General features: G+C 30.1%; 1 protein-coding gene across 1 annotated transcript; it reads left to right on the top strand.

Annotated features, from left to right (window-relative positions):
- Positions 1-4,428: 4,428 nt before the first annotated feature.
- Positions 4,429-4,926, top strand: LOC149153163 (uncharacterized). The gene has a single exon (XM_089441585.1). It carries the CDS (start codon positions 4,429-4,431, stop codon positions 4,924-4,926), a length of 498 nt encoding a protein of 165 aa, XP_089297711.1.
- Positions 4,927-17,156: the final 12,230 nt, after the last annotated feature.

The following is a 17,156-nucleotide window of genomic DNA, read 5'->3' as shown; positions in this document are numbered from 1 at the left end:
ATCTCTTGAATGTATATTGTTTGGCTGTAGAATTCTTTTGCACGCATCTACTATATTTGATTGATTAAGTATTCAAAACGAATACTTGATTTCTCTTCTATTCCTCCACCAAACTCTTTAAGCTATGTTTTTCTATCGAAACTAGGCGTTGGCACTTTGAATAAGTTTCAGTAAAAGAGAGATTTATTTCTGAGCAGAGATTGGATAATCATCAACAACCACCTACAACAAATAATAGACTTGGTCATTGTGCTTCAAAGGTTGTTGTTCAATGATAGTGAAAAACATTAAAAAAAAGCCTTGTAATACTTTAGGGAGCCCCCTCTGGTTCGAGGGCTAGCTTGAACCTAAAGTTTGGTTGAGTTGGTTTCTCAACGCAATTTCGTAGCCAAGAACTGCCTTCGAGAAACATATATAATAGTAGTTACACAGATGGCAATTTCTTTTGAAAACAACAATGATGCTACATTCATTGTTGTGTCAAATACACCATTTTTTTCCTTAAAGGTGAAGAACATTAAGTAGCAATCGTTTTATTGATTTCTCAATGACACTTGGAATGAGGATGGGAGAACAAGCCACCTAGCTCTTTCACACAACAATCAAAGTCGATCATGGGTTTCAAAGTAATGGAAGTAATGGAGTTCATTAAACATATCACCAGATCCTTGGTTTCGGAAACGCAGGCTTCTTGAGATGAAGGACAAGCATAGATTCCCTCTACCACCATGGAGAAATCAGGTAAAGGTGCGCTTCATATTTGATCTTGTTGGCCACGTGCGTGCACTTTCCGTCGTCTTCTTGATTTACCATGGGCTTACCCTTGTCATTTCGCAATCCAATTAGTTTGTAGTGGATGGAATTAGATGCTTCTAGACCACCACGTCACGTCCTTTCTTGGATCAACGACATCTCATTTCTCAATAATTGCAAGTATGTTTAACTGGGACCCTTATGATCACTTGTTCAATCCCATAACCATCTTTATGTGAAAACATAATTACTCCAAACCAATCATATCATAGATAAATAAATTTAAATATTAATAAAAAATTATAAAATTTAATCCATAATATTAAACTTTGAAGAAGCTTAAACTTTTTTTGCAAAAACAAAATAATACCCAATAAAAAAATCAAATACATAATACCATTTTAATTAAAAAATCTAAAATAATAATTAAACAAATAAATTTATGGTTAAAAAATTCACATGAAAAAGGTTATACAACTAAAATAATAAAAAATAAAATAAAATTATTATATATTTATTAATAGATTCCGTGTTATATATATATATATATATAACACTTAAAATCGACCTCTAAACTTACCTAACTCCATCCCAAATTTACATTAAAAATATTCATCTACGGTATGTAAAAATTAAGTTACCGAGGCGATGCTAAAAATATTTTGTGGAAAGTATTCACATATTACTTTGTTATGTGAAAAAGGCAAACAATGTTATATAAGTCACATGGGAGGTGGCAAGTATTTGATTATTATTAAATTAAATTAATGCAGGCGAGGGAAGCATGATTACTGTTTTCCTTGTTTTTCTCAACCCGAGCCCTCTCTGAATTGTAACATAAGAGTAATGGAGATCACGCGTCATTGATGCATGGCATTTGTGTTTGATCTCACCACACAAGCCCTCTCATATATATGAGAGAAAGATGAGTGGCTAGTTCCTGTCCGAAAACGAAAGACTATTTTACAGAGATATCTACTCACATTCTTATTCATCAAAATAAATTGATCTTTTCCTATATATTTTTACCATATTATGAATTATAAGTTTTTTAGGTTAGGAATATAAAACCAATTTTGGTTAATCTAAATTTAGTGTTTTGAAATTTAATTAGATATATTTTTATATTATTTTAAAAATATTGTGTTGGGCAATTTAATTGGTAATTTCTATATATGAAATTGTTGAAACTCGAGAAACTCAAGCTTCAGAGGTTTAAGTGTTGCTGAATTTCTTTTAGTTACAAAAAAAATAAAATATTAAATATATTAATGGTGTTCATTCCTATTACTAAATTATTAAATATTAGGTACAAATACACGGAGTGATTGTTTATTATAAATTATATTGAAGAATTTTAAAAATATATTAATTATAATGTATAGTTAAGAGGAATAATTAATGGTAACTTTCAAACATTTGAAGTAATAATAATATATAGGGCTTGCATTTCAAATAAATTCATAAAGAGAGTTCTTAATTAAGAACTCAGCCTAAACCCAGTTATTTATGAATGAATGTAGGAAATTCAAGGATCAATATATCTAAAGCATCCTAGCTTTGGTAATCACACATTTGATATTTCCATATCCAATCATGAAAAATCTCTTTTCTAATCAAACTAATATATAGATGCATTTTATAAAAACAAAGATCTATCAGCAAGGTACCAACAATAAAGAAAATACATAAAAACTGTCAAAATAAAATAGAAAATTGTTATTTCAAGTAGATAAACAAAGAAAGTCACTTCAATGATTTTCATGGGACAACTAAAAACCTTTCAATTTGATTACTCTATTTTCCATATGTTAGTGTTTTATATATTATACCAATGATGCATGTGGGCATGCCAGATTGAGTGTTAACCTTAACCTTTAAGCTTTAAATTTGAGAGTTCAAAGTTTAGGCTTAAATATGCACAATGTAGGATAGTATGATGTGAGTGGTGAAGAAGGTTGTCAAGACCCACAATTAGTGAGTCCACGCTTATTTTGGAGTTTCAACACTATGGGAAACTAAGGCATCTAAACTTAGGATGTTGAAATTGTAAACTCTACATATTGTTATGTTTATCAATGTTGCATATTGTTATGTTTATCCATAACTTCTTTTATTTTCTGCAATCTTTTTCGAAATATATATATATAAAAGAAAGAATATCTTAAAAAAAAAATTATGAAATATATATATATATATAATTTATTTATTAGATTATTGATTTTAAAAATTATATCAAATGTTTTGAAAATGAGTTATATTGGCTGACTAGAAAGTAAACGCAAATATTTTAAAAATATATGAAAAGTAAAAAAATTATTTATTAAATTAATAATTTTAAAAATTATGTCAAATATTTTGAAAATGAGTTACATTTGCTGAATAGAAAGTATACCAAAATAACACATGTTATGGATTTGGATTTAAAAGAATCAAATCTTATCTATTAGAAATCTTAACTCGTACATTATAAATATCATTATTAAAATGTAAATTTTAAAATAATCAATATTTTAACAAATACCCAACAAACAAATTGAATCTTAATCGATGTGTAAACACTTCAGGTTGAGCATTATAAAGCAAAATGTATTTTAAAATTTGTGGTCCGGTTTCTGCTTTGCGGATATTTGGAACAACTATATTTGGAGCTTTTATTGTTATAAACCATTCAGCTTCATCATTATAAAACAATTTGTATTTTAAAATTTGTCGACCTATTTATGCTTTACTAGGTGGTTTCTCCGAATTGGCGACAACCGTCGTATGTGGGCACACACAGGTCAACGTCTCTTTACACACCACTTAAATCATTTGGGATTTGGTTTAGCCCCATGGTAAATCATTTGAAAGTTAAGTTTGGTTTTCTAATTGATTCAGCTTAATATAATATAGCATGGGATGTGTAAATTTGTTTCTCTATTTGTGTAAGTATGAATGGAGTTGATAGTTTTTTATATATTTATTTATATAAAAATAGATTATTAAAATAAAATATATTAATATTATATATATAAAATATGTAATGTGTGTATTAATAAAATATTTTAATATAAATTAATATTTATATATATTTAAAATATATTAATAATAATAAAATTATTTTAATTTGTTTCAATATTTTTATACACACATTAAGTAAAATATTTTAATGTCAATTATATATATTATATGTCATTTTAAAATAATATATATTTATCATAAAAATTTATAGTTAAAACATTTATTTAATTTTATATATGTTCCATTTAAAAATATATTTTAAACCATAAAAAATACATATTATATTTTATAATCTAAAAAATTTCAAATATGAATTTCTTTTATCCTTCTATTCATGTTATATCATACTTAAAATTGAATAATATATTTAAATACCAAACTAGGTATTTCCGCCAAAGGGCATGCTTAAAAGTGAGATTTGATTTTGACCACGTGATCCTCAACCTCTGTCACACTTTTTCTCGCCACCTTTTACACGTGCTTCTGCCTCGTCGCGTTTCTGACCTTTACTCTTCATTTAATAATGCCTCCCTTACTTTGACACCACCTATATATCCCCCCTCTCGTTCGGAATTGAGTGAATGATTGCTCTGCATTCATCATATTCATAATCTCTGCATTGCATTCACAGTGAAGTGATCTCACTGAAGAAAAAGTGATTAATTGATCATCATGAAGCCTGCAAAGATTGTGCCCTCTGAAATAGTGAAGATGGTGAGGCATGCGGTGGCCAAGGCTGCACCACATATTCATCTCAAAGCTGACGTGGGTAAGGCGAAGGACATTGTTTTTGAGGTGCTGAAGAAGAAGACGCGCGCGTGTGGATGCATGGCAATAAATTATTATAGGTCTCTCCTTCACTTCTCACATTCCTTCCCCAAACTGAAATTGAAGCCCTACAACCTTTCTTCATCTTCTTCTTCTCATGCCACTGATTCTTCATATGAACGGCAGCTTCTTCCTTATGATGCCTTCAATACTAACGACGATGATTCCATAAATCCTGTCTCCACTTTCATATTGAAAAGAATTAATGAAGATGCGCCCAATCTGGAAGAAGAGATTGATCGGTTGGCCGATGATTTCATTGCTAGTTTTCACGCGAGTTTCCGATTGGAGAAACAGCGGTCATATCGGCAATATCAGGAGATGCTGGCCAGGAGCACTTAGTTTAGTTGACAGAGTATCAATCTATGGATCGTTAGAGATTCAAACAGCTAACCTTGTAGCTCCACGAGTTGTAAATTTCACGTAGATATAATGGAATAAAATATCGCTGTAAGAATTGGAACAGAAAATTTTATTGTTAGAGCCACCACGTAGGATGTCGACTGCCCTACCAGGTCAGGTTATAAATAACACATGCTTACTTATAAAAACATGTGTGCTTACTTATTAAAACATACACAGGTTAAGAATGTACATGTATCCCTAAGCTTGCTTGCATGTGTTCTATGAATTACTAATAAAAAATAATGGTAGGTTATTTTATGTTATAAATTGTGCAGTGCATTCAAGTTGAAAGGAGAAGCAATGTTATGATTCATTTAGTGATTTTGACTACCACAATGATATGACCATTATTCATAACATCTTGACCATTATTCATAACATCTTGCATTGTTTTATTTTTTAATTTAATTTAATTTAATTTTTTATTTTAATTCTATGTGCCAATGAAGGCTTTTGTACATGATAATCACTTTCAAATATAATCCCAAAGTTATGAAACATGGTTTAGGCTATTGTACATGATAATCACTTTATAAATATAATTTAAAGTTATCAAACATGGTTTAAGTCTAATTCACCAATTGATGTTATAACTTAATTTTAAAAAGTGAAAAGGGACAAGTTGGGTTACATGAGTTCCTAAGTGGTGGGGTGAGTTCCTCATGTGACACTTGGTAGAAATATTACATGCATACATAAGTCAAGTTTTCCATCATTCTTGTTATTAACAATCTAAATTTTGAAACAGGAACTATACATTCAAACAGGAACTCTGGCCAAAAAACCTTGTAAAAACATTAAAAAAACAGTGCTCAAAACGAAAAGTGTTGATGCTGGAATAACACTTTTTTTTTCTAGGGTAAATTTTCAACATGTTTTAAAAATAGCGGTGAAAACCAATTTTTTGTGCAAAAATTGTCCAAAAAACACCCCCAAAATGAAGTGTTGATATTAGAATAACACTTTTTTTTTTCAATGGTAAATTTTGTGCAAAAAACACCCTCAAAACGAATGCTTCGCATAACACTTTTTTTTTCAAGGGTAAAATTTTAACATTTCAAAATAACGGCGTAAAATATTTTATCATGACCCCGAAAAACATTAAAATTTCAAAAAAATAATGAAAACATAAAATAAAATAAAATAAAATTAAAACAATGAAAAAACACAAAAAAAGTTAAAAAAATATAACAAATCATAAATTAAAATATATACTAAAACAAAACATTAAATAAAAAAAAAAAAAAACCAAAAAAAAAAAAAAAAATCAATCATTAAAAAAAAACCAAAATTAAACTATAAAAGATAACGATTAAAAAACTAAAAAAAAATTCAAAACTATAAACAAATAAATAGTAAAAAAAAACATATTTAAAAAAAATGGAAGACAAAAAAAATATCTTGTTAACCATAAAAAAAATTGGTAAAAGAAAAACAACAAAAAAAAACTACTAAAATTAAGATTAAAATGTTGATTACTTAAAAAACAAATATAAAAATATATATAAAAAGGACAAAAAAATAAATAAAAACTGTTAAAAAACCAAAAATTATCTCATAAACCATAAATGAATTTGGATATATATATATATATATATATATATATATATATATATATATATATATATATATATGAGTAAAAATAGAAAAATTAAGAAAAACATTAAAAAAAATAGAAAAAAAAATTAAAAACAAACTAGATTAAAAAAAAATAGAAATTAACCACAACAAAAAACAAAAATAAACCAAAAAAAAAAAAAACCAAAAAAATATGAAAATTTTAAAAATATATGTCTCTTCAAACTAAAAAGAAAAAAGAAAAAGAAAAAAATTTAAAACATTTACAGTTTATAGAGAAATATGTATTTTTGATTTAAAAAATAATTAATTATTTTTATTAAACTTACATTTAAAAAAAACCAAAATTTAAAATTAAATTATCTTTTTTAAACGACTTTTTTTTTTAATAAATTATTAAAAAAGTTTAATTTTTTTTAAACATTTTTTTTATTAAAAAAAAAAACAAAGTTTTAAAAATTTTGAAATTTTCTATTATTTAAAAAAAAAAATGTTGCCCGTGGTGGCACAGCCCTGGGCGCTGTGGTGGTGCGGCACCACAGGTGGCGGGCGGGTGCAGGGGCGATTCCCAGAATCGCCCCTCTGCCCGCTTGTGGTGGCGCGGCCCTAGGCGGAGGGCTTGCATAAATTTAAAATTTTTAATAAAAAAAATTGTTTAAATATGTATATTTTTTAATCATTTTTTAAATTTAAAAAACATTTGTTTAAAAAAATTGTGTTTAAAATTTTTTTTAATAATTTTTTTTTAAATAAAAAAAAACATTGCTTAATTTTTTTTTTTTAATATATATATATATATATATATATATATATATATATATAACTTTAAAAAAAAGTTTAAATTTTGTTTTAATAATTTTTTTTATAGGGAAAAAAAAAATCAAAAATAAAAATCAAAAATCAAAATCAAAATCAAAATTTTTTAATCTTTAAATTTTTTGTTTTTAAATAAAAAAGTGAGCTTTCATTCATATATATATATATATATATATATATATATATATAATACATATTTCTTTATAAGCTTTAAATGTTATTTATTTATTTATTTATTCTTTAATTTGAAAAGAAATATATATTTTTAAAATTTCTTTTTTTTTGTTTTTTTGCTTTTTTATAATTTGAATTTATTTTTGTTTTTGTAGTTTGTTTTTTAAATGTTTTTGATATTAATTTTACTAGTTTTTTTTTTTTTTTGGGTTAATTTTCTATTTTTCTTTTTTAATCTAGTTTGTTAATTTATTTTTTTGTTCTTCTAGTTTTTGTTAATGTTTTTTTAAATTTTTCTGTTTTTACTTACTTAATTTTATATATTTTTTTAAAATTTTGTTTTTTTTTCCAAATTCTTTTATGGTTTATGAGATATTTTTTTTTTTAACATTTTTTTATTTTGTTTATTGTCTATATATATATATATTATATTTGTTTTTTTAAGTAATCAACATTTAAAAAAAGAAAAATCAAACAACTTTAAAATTCGTTAAGTAATCATAATTTAAAAAAAAAATAAACATAATAAATTTTAAAGTGTGAAAAGTAAGTCCTCTAAACAAAAGGTATGCTGCATCAACACGTTGCATCAACATATTTCAAAATCAGCATGAAAATCACTAACATTTAAAAACAAATATTTATATTTGATACATAAGAAAATTTAAACTGTCAAAAATATGCTAAAAAAAAGTGTATTTTGCATCACCACTTTTCAAAATCGGGTCACGTTTTTACTACCCCTATGAAACGGATAATCATATCGGTTATTTAAAGTGCAAAAAACTATGCTCTAAAAAAATATATGTGTTCTGCATTGCCCCTTTTCAAAATCAGGTCAATTTTTTGCTATCTCTACAAAACGGGTAAAAGTATCAGTTGTCGTTTCAAATTTTACGTTGTTAATTGTTCCATGCTCATTCTACCATGATTTCTCCATGGTTCATTGCTAGTTCACCCTTAATTCATGTTGATTCACCTCTTATCCATTGTAGGTCCATCCCTAGTTCATTATTGATCCATTGCTAGTGTGTTATTTCTTTATGCTATGGAATTGAGGGTAAGTGAGATTGGATACCTATTGACCCTCCTAACCTAGTAAATTGTTGTGAATTCCTTGGTGAAATTCTATGAGTTGGGACTCTTGGAGCTATAATATTTTGATACTTCCTAGATAGTTTGTTCCAAATCCCAAGGAGATTAGTGGCATAACTCGATGGACTATAGAGGTAGAGAAGGGGGTGCACTATGTTAGGTTGTGCACATTGGGGGATGTAAGACTATAGTTAGGGAGGCTATTAGGCTTGGTACTAGACCTAGTATTTGTTTGGTACTATTTGTATGATTGTAGTTGACTCTAGGTGAGCCATTTTCAATTTGGAGTTATACCCTCAACTTGGGGGTGTCCCACTTTTGATAGAATTGGAGCAATGTGGTTTATGACTGGGTGGAACGTCTAAGGTTTATAGCTAGTTATTGAATTACTTGAAATAAATGTGAAATTCATACTTTATATGTATTGCACATTGTGTTACTCTAAAGTGTAAATATTGCTTTATGGATTTATATGTTTATGCATGATTATATTATTGTTCTAGTCACAATTACTATCATATTTCATGTCATTGCATTGGACATGTGTGAGAAGAGTTATGGAGGTACCAAAGGTATCTAGATAGTTGAATTAGATTTGTTAAGGAAATTAGAATATTAAACAAAATTTTCCTATGAAGGATTGGATTTTATAATATGGAATCAATGTTATGTGTGCATAATTAATTCGTATAGTTGATGAATATCATTTCCACATATGTCATTGATGGACAATAGAATCAAATCTAGAATGAATGGTAATAAACTATGCATATGGTAGATGGGTAGTAGACCACTTATGCAATCATTTAGCAGTTAATGAAAAGTGTATTTGACCATCAATCGATGGTCTAGTCAAAGTACAATATAACTACATATTCAATTGACTAGTAGGTTAGTTCTTTCAATTGTTGGATAGTCGACTTCTTAGATACAGGTGACAACCAAGTTGAGTTGAGTGGTAATTTCCCTCAAATAGTTGGTGGGGAGTGTTAAAAAGTGGTATCAAAGCTCATTAGTTCAAACATTAGACCTACATTGGGATGAAGACTAGAAATTGTAGATTCAACCTTGAAAAATATGGTTGATTAAATCGAATCCCTAGTTGACTAAATCGACCGCTTATTTGATTTATATATTACACCAATTGGTTGATTTAATTAATTAACCAACATATTTTACTTTTATTCAATTAGACGATCAATCAATTCAAGTGTTTAGTCAAAATAATCTTCTAGTCTGTTGACTTGATGGTGTAGTTGACTAGTGCATATGATTGCTTGATTCAACCTAGTGGTTAATCAATTCAATTGTTTAGTCTATTTTCCTTTATAATCAATTGGTTAGTTGGAATCAACCAACGATTAACTAGTTAGTCAACTTGAGCAATAGTTAATTGGTCCGTGAACTCAACAAATGGTCAATTGGCTAGTTGGCTTCATGATGGTTGATTGGTTAGTCAACACAACCAACAATTGACTATCCCATAGACCAAACCAACAATTGACTAGAATATTTCATTATTCAAGTTAACCAAATGGTTAATGGACTCGACCATTTGGTTGATGATCGACTAGTTTATACCTTTGTCAACCCAATTCACAAGTTGACCGAATCAATTGTTTAGTCAATATTTCCTTGTAGTTGACCACAATAATACAATAGTCAGTTGACCAGGTTAGTTGATAACCTTATATATATTACTAGTTCACTAACTCACTTACATGAATAGAATTAAGTGAATTGGTTCAAAAACAATGTGTATAAAGGTTTAGAAGTTGATTTAGTACCTCATATGTCATCTCAAAAACCAAAATTAGTAGTGCTGGGTATGAATATTCCCATGATTTTTAGAAATTCAAATTTCATAGCATCTTTAAGGCCATAAATGACAATTTTAGATATAAAAGGTTTGAGTGATTTAGTCCTAACCATCACAAATGGAATATATAAAAGAGATATTTCCAACAAGATATTACAAATGAATCACATAGTTATTATGAGAAATTTACACTTGAAATAATGAAAGGGATAAATTAGGCACTAATTTAATTCTTATAAGCATAACCCCCTCCTCAAAGCTCAAATTAGGACACAAAAGTAGTCTATGGATAGCTCTTGGATTGTATAATACATCCATTGAATTATATTTGAAATCTAAGCATTGCAATTCTTGAAGAATTAACTAGAAAACACTTAGTCAAATTAGGAAAAATGCATTAGATTAAAAAACAATTGTATGATCATATGCCTAGAAATCAACTTTGAGAAAATGAATAGTTGAGGGAAAGCTAATAAATAATGGAATTCGATTTTCCATGTATAATATTTAATTGGAATATAATTTCTCAATAAACCAAAAGAAAGTTTCTAGTGGCCTATAGGGGTAGATAAGGTTTCTAATGTTTAAGATACACACACACACACATACAAAGTTATATTGGAATATGATTTTTACTCTTGTCTAATAGAATTATCTTTTTAACATTATAGAGTTGAAGCATAGGTAGGCTAAGAAGAAAATATAAGGGAAGAAAAGAATCCAAATGAGGACTATAGATATGGCATATGATCAATGTCCTAAAACAATGAAGATGGAGAAGTTAGGAGAATGAGTCTTGGAAATCCTGAGATGACTCAAGTGGTCATGGAAAAGACAAAACAAACAACCAAAGATTGGTTGAGAAAATGAGAAGTATAAATATGGAGGTTATTAATTACAAAGATAACAATGAAAGGTTGATTAGAGCCCGGGAAATGTAGGAGCTCATTATCACTCACATTTTGCAAAGTATAGACCACTTGCATCAAAGATAGATTAAGTTTATGAGTCCAAGCGAGCTATAAAGCATCAAGGATCTAGTAGAAGGGAGTATAATAATGATGTAAGGAAATATATGAATGAAAATAGGCATATGTATCACTCCCTAAGAAAATTAATGAGGAATTCATACACATCCTCCAATTTTGATACTAGCTAAAGTCTTTCACTAGCTAGACATCAAAGAAGGAGGTCCAAGAATGGTGATCTAAAGGGAGAAATTAGAAAAATTAAACCTCCTACATTCAATGTATACCATAGGTAGTGTTAGGTTGAGGCCCATTTGTTGGGAATGTGAAAATATCTTCAATTGTATAATTACTCTTCTAATCTGGAGGCTAGAATGGCCATGCATCACTTGCAGGGAAAAGCATTCATGTTGTGGTCATCTCAAGCAAGTTAAGAAGTTGTATGATAATAATATAAGTTGGAAACAATTCAAGAAGTATCTATCCAAGAATTATTATACAAATATGCAAGATTTCTTTAAACTCAAGCTTGAAAATATGGAAATGGAGGAATTTGAGAGGAAATTCCTTGAGTTGCTAAAGTAGACCAATTTTTTTAAAGATGAGAAAGTCAACATCCATAGGTTCTTGAGAAAATTGGAAAAATCAATTTTGATGAACCCAAGACTCTATAGGAACCAATAAAAAAATACAAGTATCTCTATGAACAAAGCAAAAGTAATCCAACATTCCAAAAGGCTTGGGATGAGAATAAGGAGGGTAAGATGCGTTGAATTTGTAACTATGGTCAGTCTTCATAATGTATATTTGATCACTTTATGTATTTTTATTTATCATTTCAAAGCATATTTTAAATGCTACAGTCAAAAGAAAATTCATTTTGAGTCAAAGTCCCATTGCAAGTTTAAAAAAAAAAGAAAATTTGAATTTTTGAAATGTAATTTTTGGCTCCAAAAGTTGTCAATTTGGCCTCCCTCCAAGTCAAGTCAACCCTGGATAAAGACACACACATTTGACCAAGATAGAGTACTATATAAAGGAACTTCGACCTCCTTCACTTGCGAATTCACATTCTCTCAAACACGACAATTTATGGGCAAGAAAGCAAAGGAAAAGAAGGATAAATAGGACAAATAAAAGGATGCATTTACTTTCTCTTCTCTCTCTTGTGACTCGCAAGTATGGATAGACTTTTCTCTCTTTGGTTCGCAGTTTTTCTAGGAATGTTGTTGTAGGGGGGCGGAATTCTGGAAAACTGCAAAGGCTAAATTTTCTAGGGTGATTGGCAATTGTAGGAGGGCCACAATTATGGGTCAAGTTAGGGAGAGAAAATTTCTAGATCGAATTGGGAGGCTTGGCTTGGAGGAAAAGATTAGGTTTGACCATAGGCCTAGGTGTGTCTCTCATTGAACAAAAATAATTTCTCTATTGAAAAGGTTGTTGGGTTTTTCCCCTTTGTGGGTTTTCCCAAGGTAAATTTTGTCTTCATTTGTGCATTATGATATCTACTATTCTATTATTCTTTATGGTTGAATTTATGAAGTATAATTGTTGAATGATGCATTAGAATAATTTAAAAGAAAATCTACATCAAATTAATTATTGGAATTTCATAAATGTTGTGCTAATCTCTATTTCACTTAGAAAATCAACATGGTATCAAATATTTGGTAAAGGAACAAAGGAACATTGATATTAATCTACAAAAACTCTAGAGGCAATTTTATTGAATTCCTTATTATAGATTAGAATCTATGGCTTCTTCTATGAAACTTTAAAACAAGTTAGAGGTAGAATCAAACTTCCGAGATTGGAAACTTAGAATAGATCTTATTCTTGCCAAGAACAAAGTTTAGGATGTTGTGATGGGAAAGGTTGTTGAACAAGCTGATGCAGTAGGGAAAGAAAATTTTAATGAGGATGACATCACTGCTATGATTCTTATAATGGACTCCATTAGAGATCATCTGATTCCCTACATTTCAAGATACGATACTTCAAAAAATATGTATGGTGCCCTAACAAATATCTACACTATCAATAATTTTGGACAATCCATGAGTTTGAAGAATGGGCTTTGAAATACAACAATGACTAATAATAACACTATCGCTTCATACTTCGTGAGGATTTCCCAAATAAGATATCAAATTAAAGCAATTGGAGAATCCATTCTTGATCAAGAACTTGTGACCACAACACTTAATGGTATTCATATATCATGGGATGGTTTTGGAGTAGGTATAAGAAACTAGAACGAAGCCCCTTCATTTGGACAACTATGGACATCTTGTGCTCAAGAAGAATCACAATTGATGATAAGAGATCATTAAGAAGAGGAAGTTAAATATTTTATATCTCATTTCAAGAATAATGGAAATATGAAGTTTGGTCCTCAACACAAGAAGTCATGAAAGGGATCTTCTTCCTCCGAAAGTTAGAAGGATTTATCAAAGATATAATGTTATGTACGTTAGGAATTTGGACACTTCAAGAGATATTTCCCTAACATGGCTAATAAAAAGAAGAGGAAAGGAAAACAACATGATTCCATAGAAGATGATGAAGATGAGAACCTAAAGAAGCCAAAATGTGACAAAGATTTCTTTTACTTTTCTTCTCCGACAGGTTCCATTGTGGATGATGATGACATGTGACTAGTAGATAGTGGACCATCAAGACACATGACCAAAGAACGTGGAAATATTTCTAGCGTGAAGAAAAAGAGTTTGTCCTAAAGGGTTGAGCTTGGAGACAATCATAACTATGTAGTCAAAGGAGTTGGAAAAGCATCCATAGAGCTAGAATCTATTAACAATGTGCATATAAGCAATGTTCTTTTAAAACCAGGTTTAAAAAATAATCTTATCTCTATTTCTTGTTTGGAAGATAAAGGAGATAGAATAGCTTTTGTGGATGGAAAGTATTTGTTTAGTCCAAGGGATCTAGTATAAATGATGCTAGGGTTATTAGGATTCCTGATGGAAGATTGTATAGACTTGTAAGTCAACAAGCACAAGAACTAGTACATGATGAGATCAATCCAAGTGAGTTATGGCATAAAGGGTATGGATATCTTCATTATAGAACATTTCCTTAATAAAGTGAAATAGTTTTAGGGTTTCCTAAATTGAAATTAAAGAATGATGGTGAATGTAAAGGTTGTGCTCTTGGAAAGAACATTAAGAAACCATTTCCAAACAGTGATAATAGATCTAACGAAACTTTGAATTTGATTAATTCTGATGTATGTGGTTTGATGCCTATGAAATCGATTTGTGGTTTGTTGTACTTTGTGACATTTATTGATGACTTCTCTCGCAAGACATGGATTTATATTTTGAAGACTAATGATTAGCCTTCACAAAGTTTCAAGAATTCAAAGCTGAAGTGGAGAACTTAACAAGTGAGAAGATCAAGATCTTGCAATTTGACATTAGAGGAGAATACACTTCAAAGGAGCTTGTTGATTTTTGTAAGGAAGATGGAATTAAGAGGGAGTTGATTTTTCCCTATAATCCATAATAGAATGGTGTATCGAAATGAAAGAATAAATCCATTAAAGAACTTTTCAAGGCCAGGATGCATGATTTGAACTTGTCGTTGTTCTTATGGGGTAAGGCATCATGGACATTTGTGTACATTCAAAATAGAAATCCTCATAAAGTTCTGGAAGGTATGACTCCTAAAGAAGCATTCTCTAGAAGGAAGCCAAAGGTTTGACAAATGAGAATCTTTGGTTATCCTATCTATATCCATGTTCCTAAGGATAAGAGGAACAAACTCGTGCCTTCAGGGAAGAAAGGCATATTTGTTGGTTAGAGTGAATCATCTTTGGCCTATAGAATCTACATTCTAGAAAAAAAATGGATCAAGGTCAGTCAGGATGTCACTTTTGATGAGAAAGTGGAATACTGGAAGTCCAAGGAAGTCTCAATGTATTCCTTGGATGAATTGAAGCAGGAGGATTGAAAGGAATTGAATTTGAGTTCTACAGGGTGTCTCAGACATCCAAAAGGGCCTTACGATCGAGTCAAACTGGTTGTTGTCCCAGAAATTGGGAAGAGACCAGCATGGATTATATCTACATTCAAAGAGGGAGAAGGACATGTAGCTCCAGATGGAACATCTAGAGACGTTAAGAAACCTAAGAGGTTTTCTAGCTATGTAGCTCTCATGAATAATCTTAATGATGCAAATCCTTCCATTCACAAAGAAGCAGCTAGCCAACAAGTATGGAAGGAAGTGATGAGTGAAGAGTACCAATCTATTATGAATAATGATGTGTGGGAGATTGTGCCAAGGCCTAAAGAGAAGTAAGTGGTGACTTTGAAGTGGATATATAATATTATGCATGTTGAAAATGATAGTATTGGACAATACAAGGCATGGTCCACTGGGCTAGAGGGTTCACCCAGAAAGAGGGAGAAGATTACGATGATACCTTTGCTCTAATTTTTAGGTACACTTGCATTACATCCATCATCTCTCTTGTTTCTTCGATGGGATGGGATTTACACTAGGTGGATGGGAAGACTGATTTCCACAATGGTGTGATTGAGGAAGAGGTGTACATAGATCAGCCTCAAGGCTTTGAGGTACATGGAAAAGAATATTGTGTTTGCAAGTTAAAGAAGGAATTTTATGGACTCAAGCAAGACCCAAGAGCTTGGTATGCTCGTATTGATAGTTATCTTAAGATATTGGGATTTACCAAGAGTGATGTAGATACAAACCTTTATTTTAAGGCTGTGAAGAATGCATATGTGATATTATTGTTATATGTTAATGGGTTGCTTCTAACAAGTTTTAAGCCTCTTATCGTTCAATGCAAGAAGTAGTTGGCTTCTAAGTTCGATATAAAGTATCTTGGGTTTATGCATTATTACATCGAACTAGAAGTATGGAAAAAAACCTGGTGAAGTATTCCTTTGGCAAGTATAATATGTGATTGAGATTCTTCAAAAGTTTGGTATGATGGATTGCAAATCCATGGCGACAACCATGGTGACTAACTTGAATAAGTTAAGAGGCTTTGACTCCAGTTTAGTATATCCATCTATGTTCTAATGGTTGATTGGTTCACTGATGTATTTGGTTAACTCCAGATGAGAAATATTATTTTCTATGAACACTTTAAGTCAATTCCAGGTAAAACCAAGAAATGAGCATTGGATTGTAGCAAAGCAAATTCTAAGATATTTTTGTGATACTGTGAACTTTTCTCTAAGATATGTTGCAAACAAGGATGTACAACTTTAGGTATATGTGAACTTTGATTGGGTTAGAAGTGCTTATGACAAAAAGAACACTTTAGGAGTATGCTTCAACTTGGACTCCGCTATGATATCTAGGATGAGAAGGAAGTAGAGATCAGTCACCCTCAATACAATAGAAGCAGAATATATTGCAGCATATGAAACATCTATAGAAGAATTGTGGCTTTAGAAGTTGTTTGCAGGATTGTTCGACAAAGAATTGGAATCGATGGTGATAAATTGTGACAATCAAAGTTGTGTGAAGCTTTCAAAGAATCTCGTATTCCATGACAGTTCAAAGCATATTGAGATCAAGTACCATTATATAAGTAACATGGTGGAGAGGAGAACGATAAGTTTTGAGTACATCTCCACCTATGAGAAGGCAGCTAATGTGCTAATAGAATCATTGGCTAGGGATAAGTTTGTGTACTTCAGAGACAAGATGGAGCTCGTGGA

This window comes from Pinus tabuliformis, chromosome 9 (genome assembly GCF_031772625.1).
Source record: "Pinus tabuliformis cultivar Carrire ecotype Pingquan chromosome 9, CPIR1, whole genome shotgun sequence".
NCBI lineage: Eukaryota > Viridiplantae > Streptophyta > Pinopsida > Pinales > Pinaceae > Pinus > Pinus tabuliformis.
This window is presented reverse-complemented; position numbering and strand designations above follow the sequence as displayed.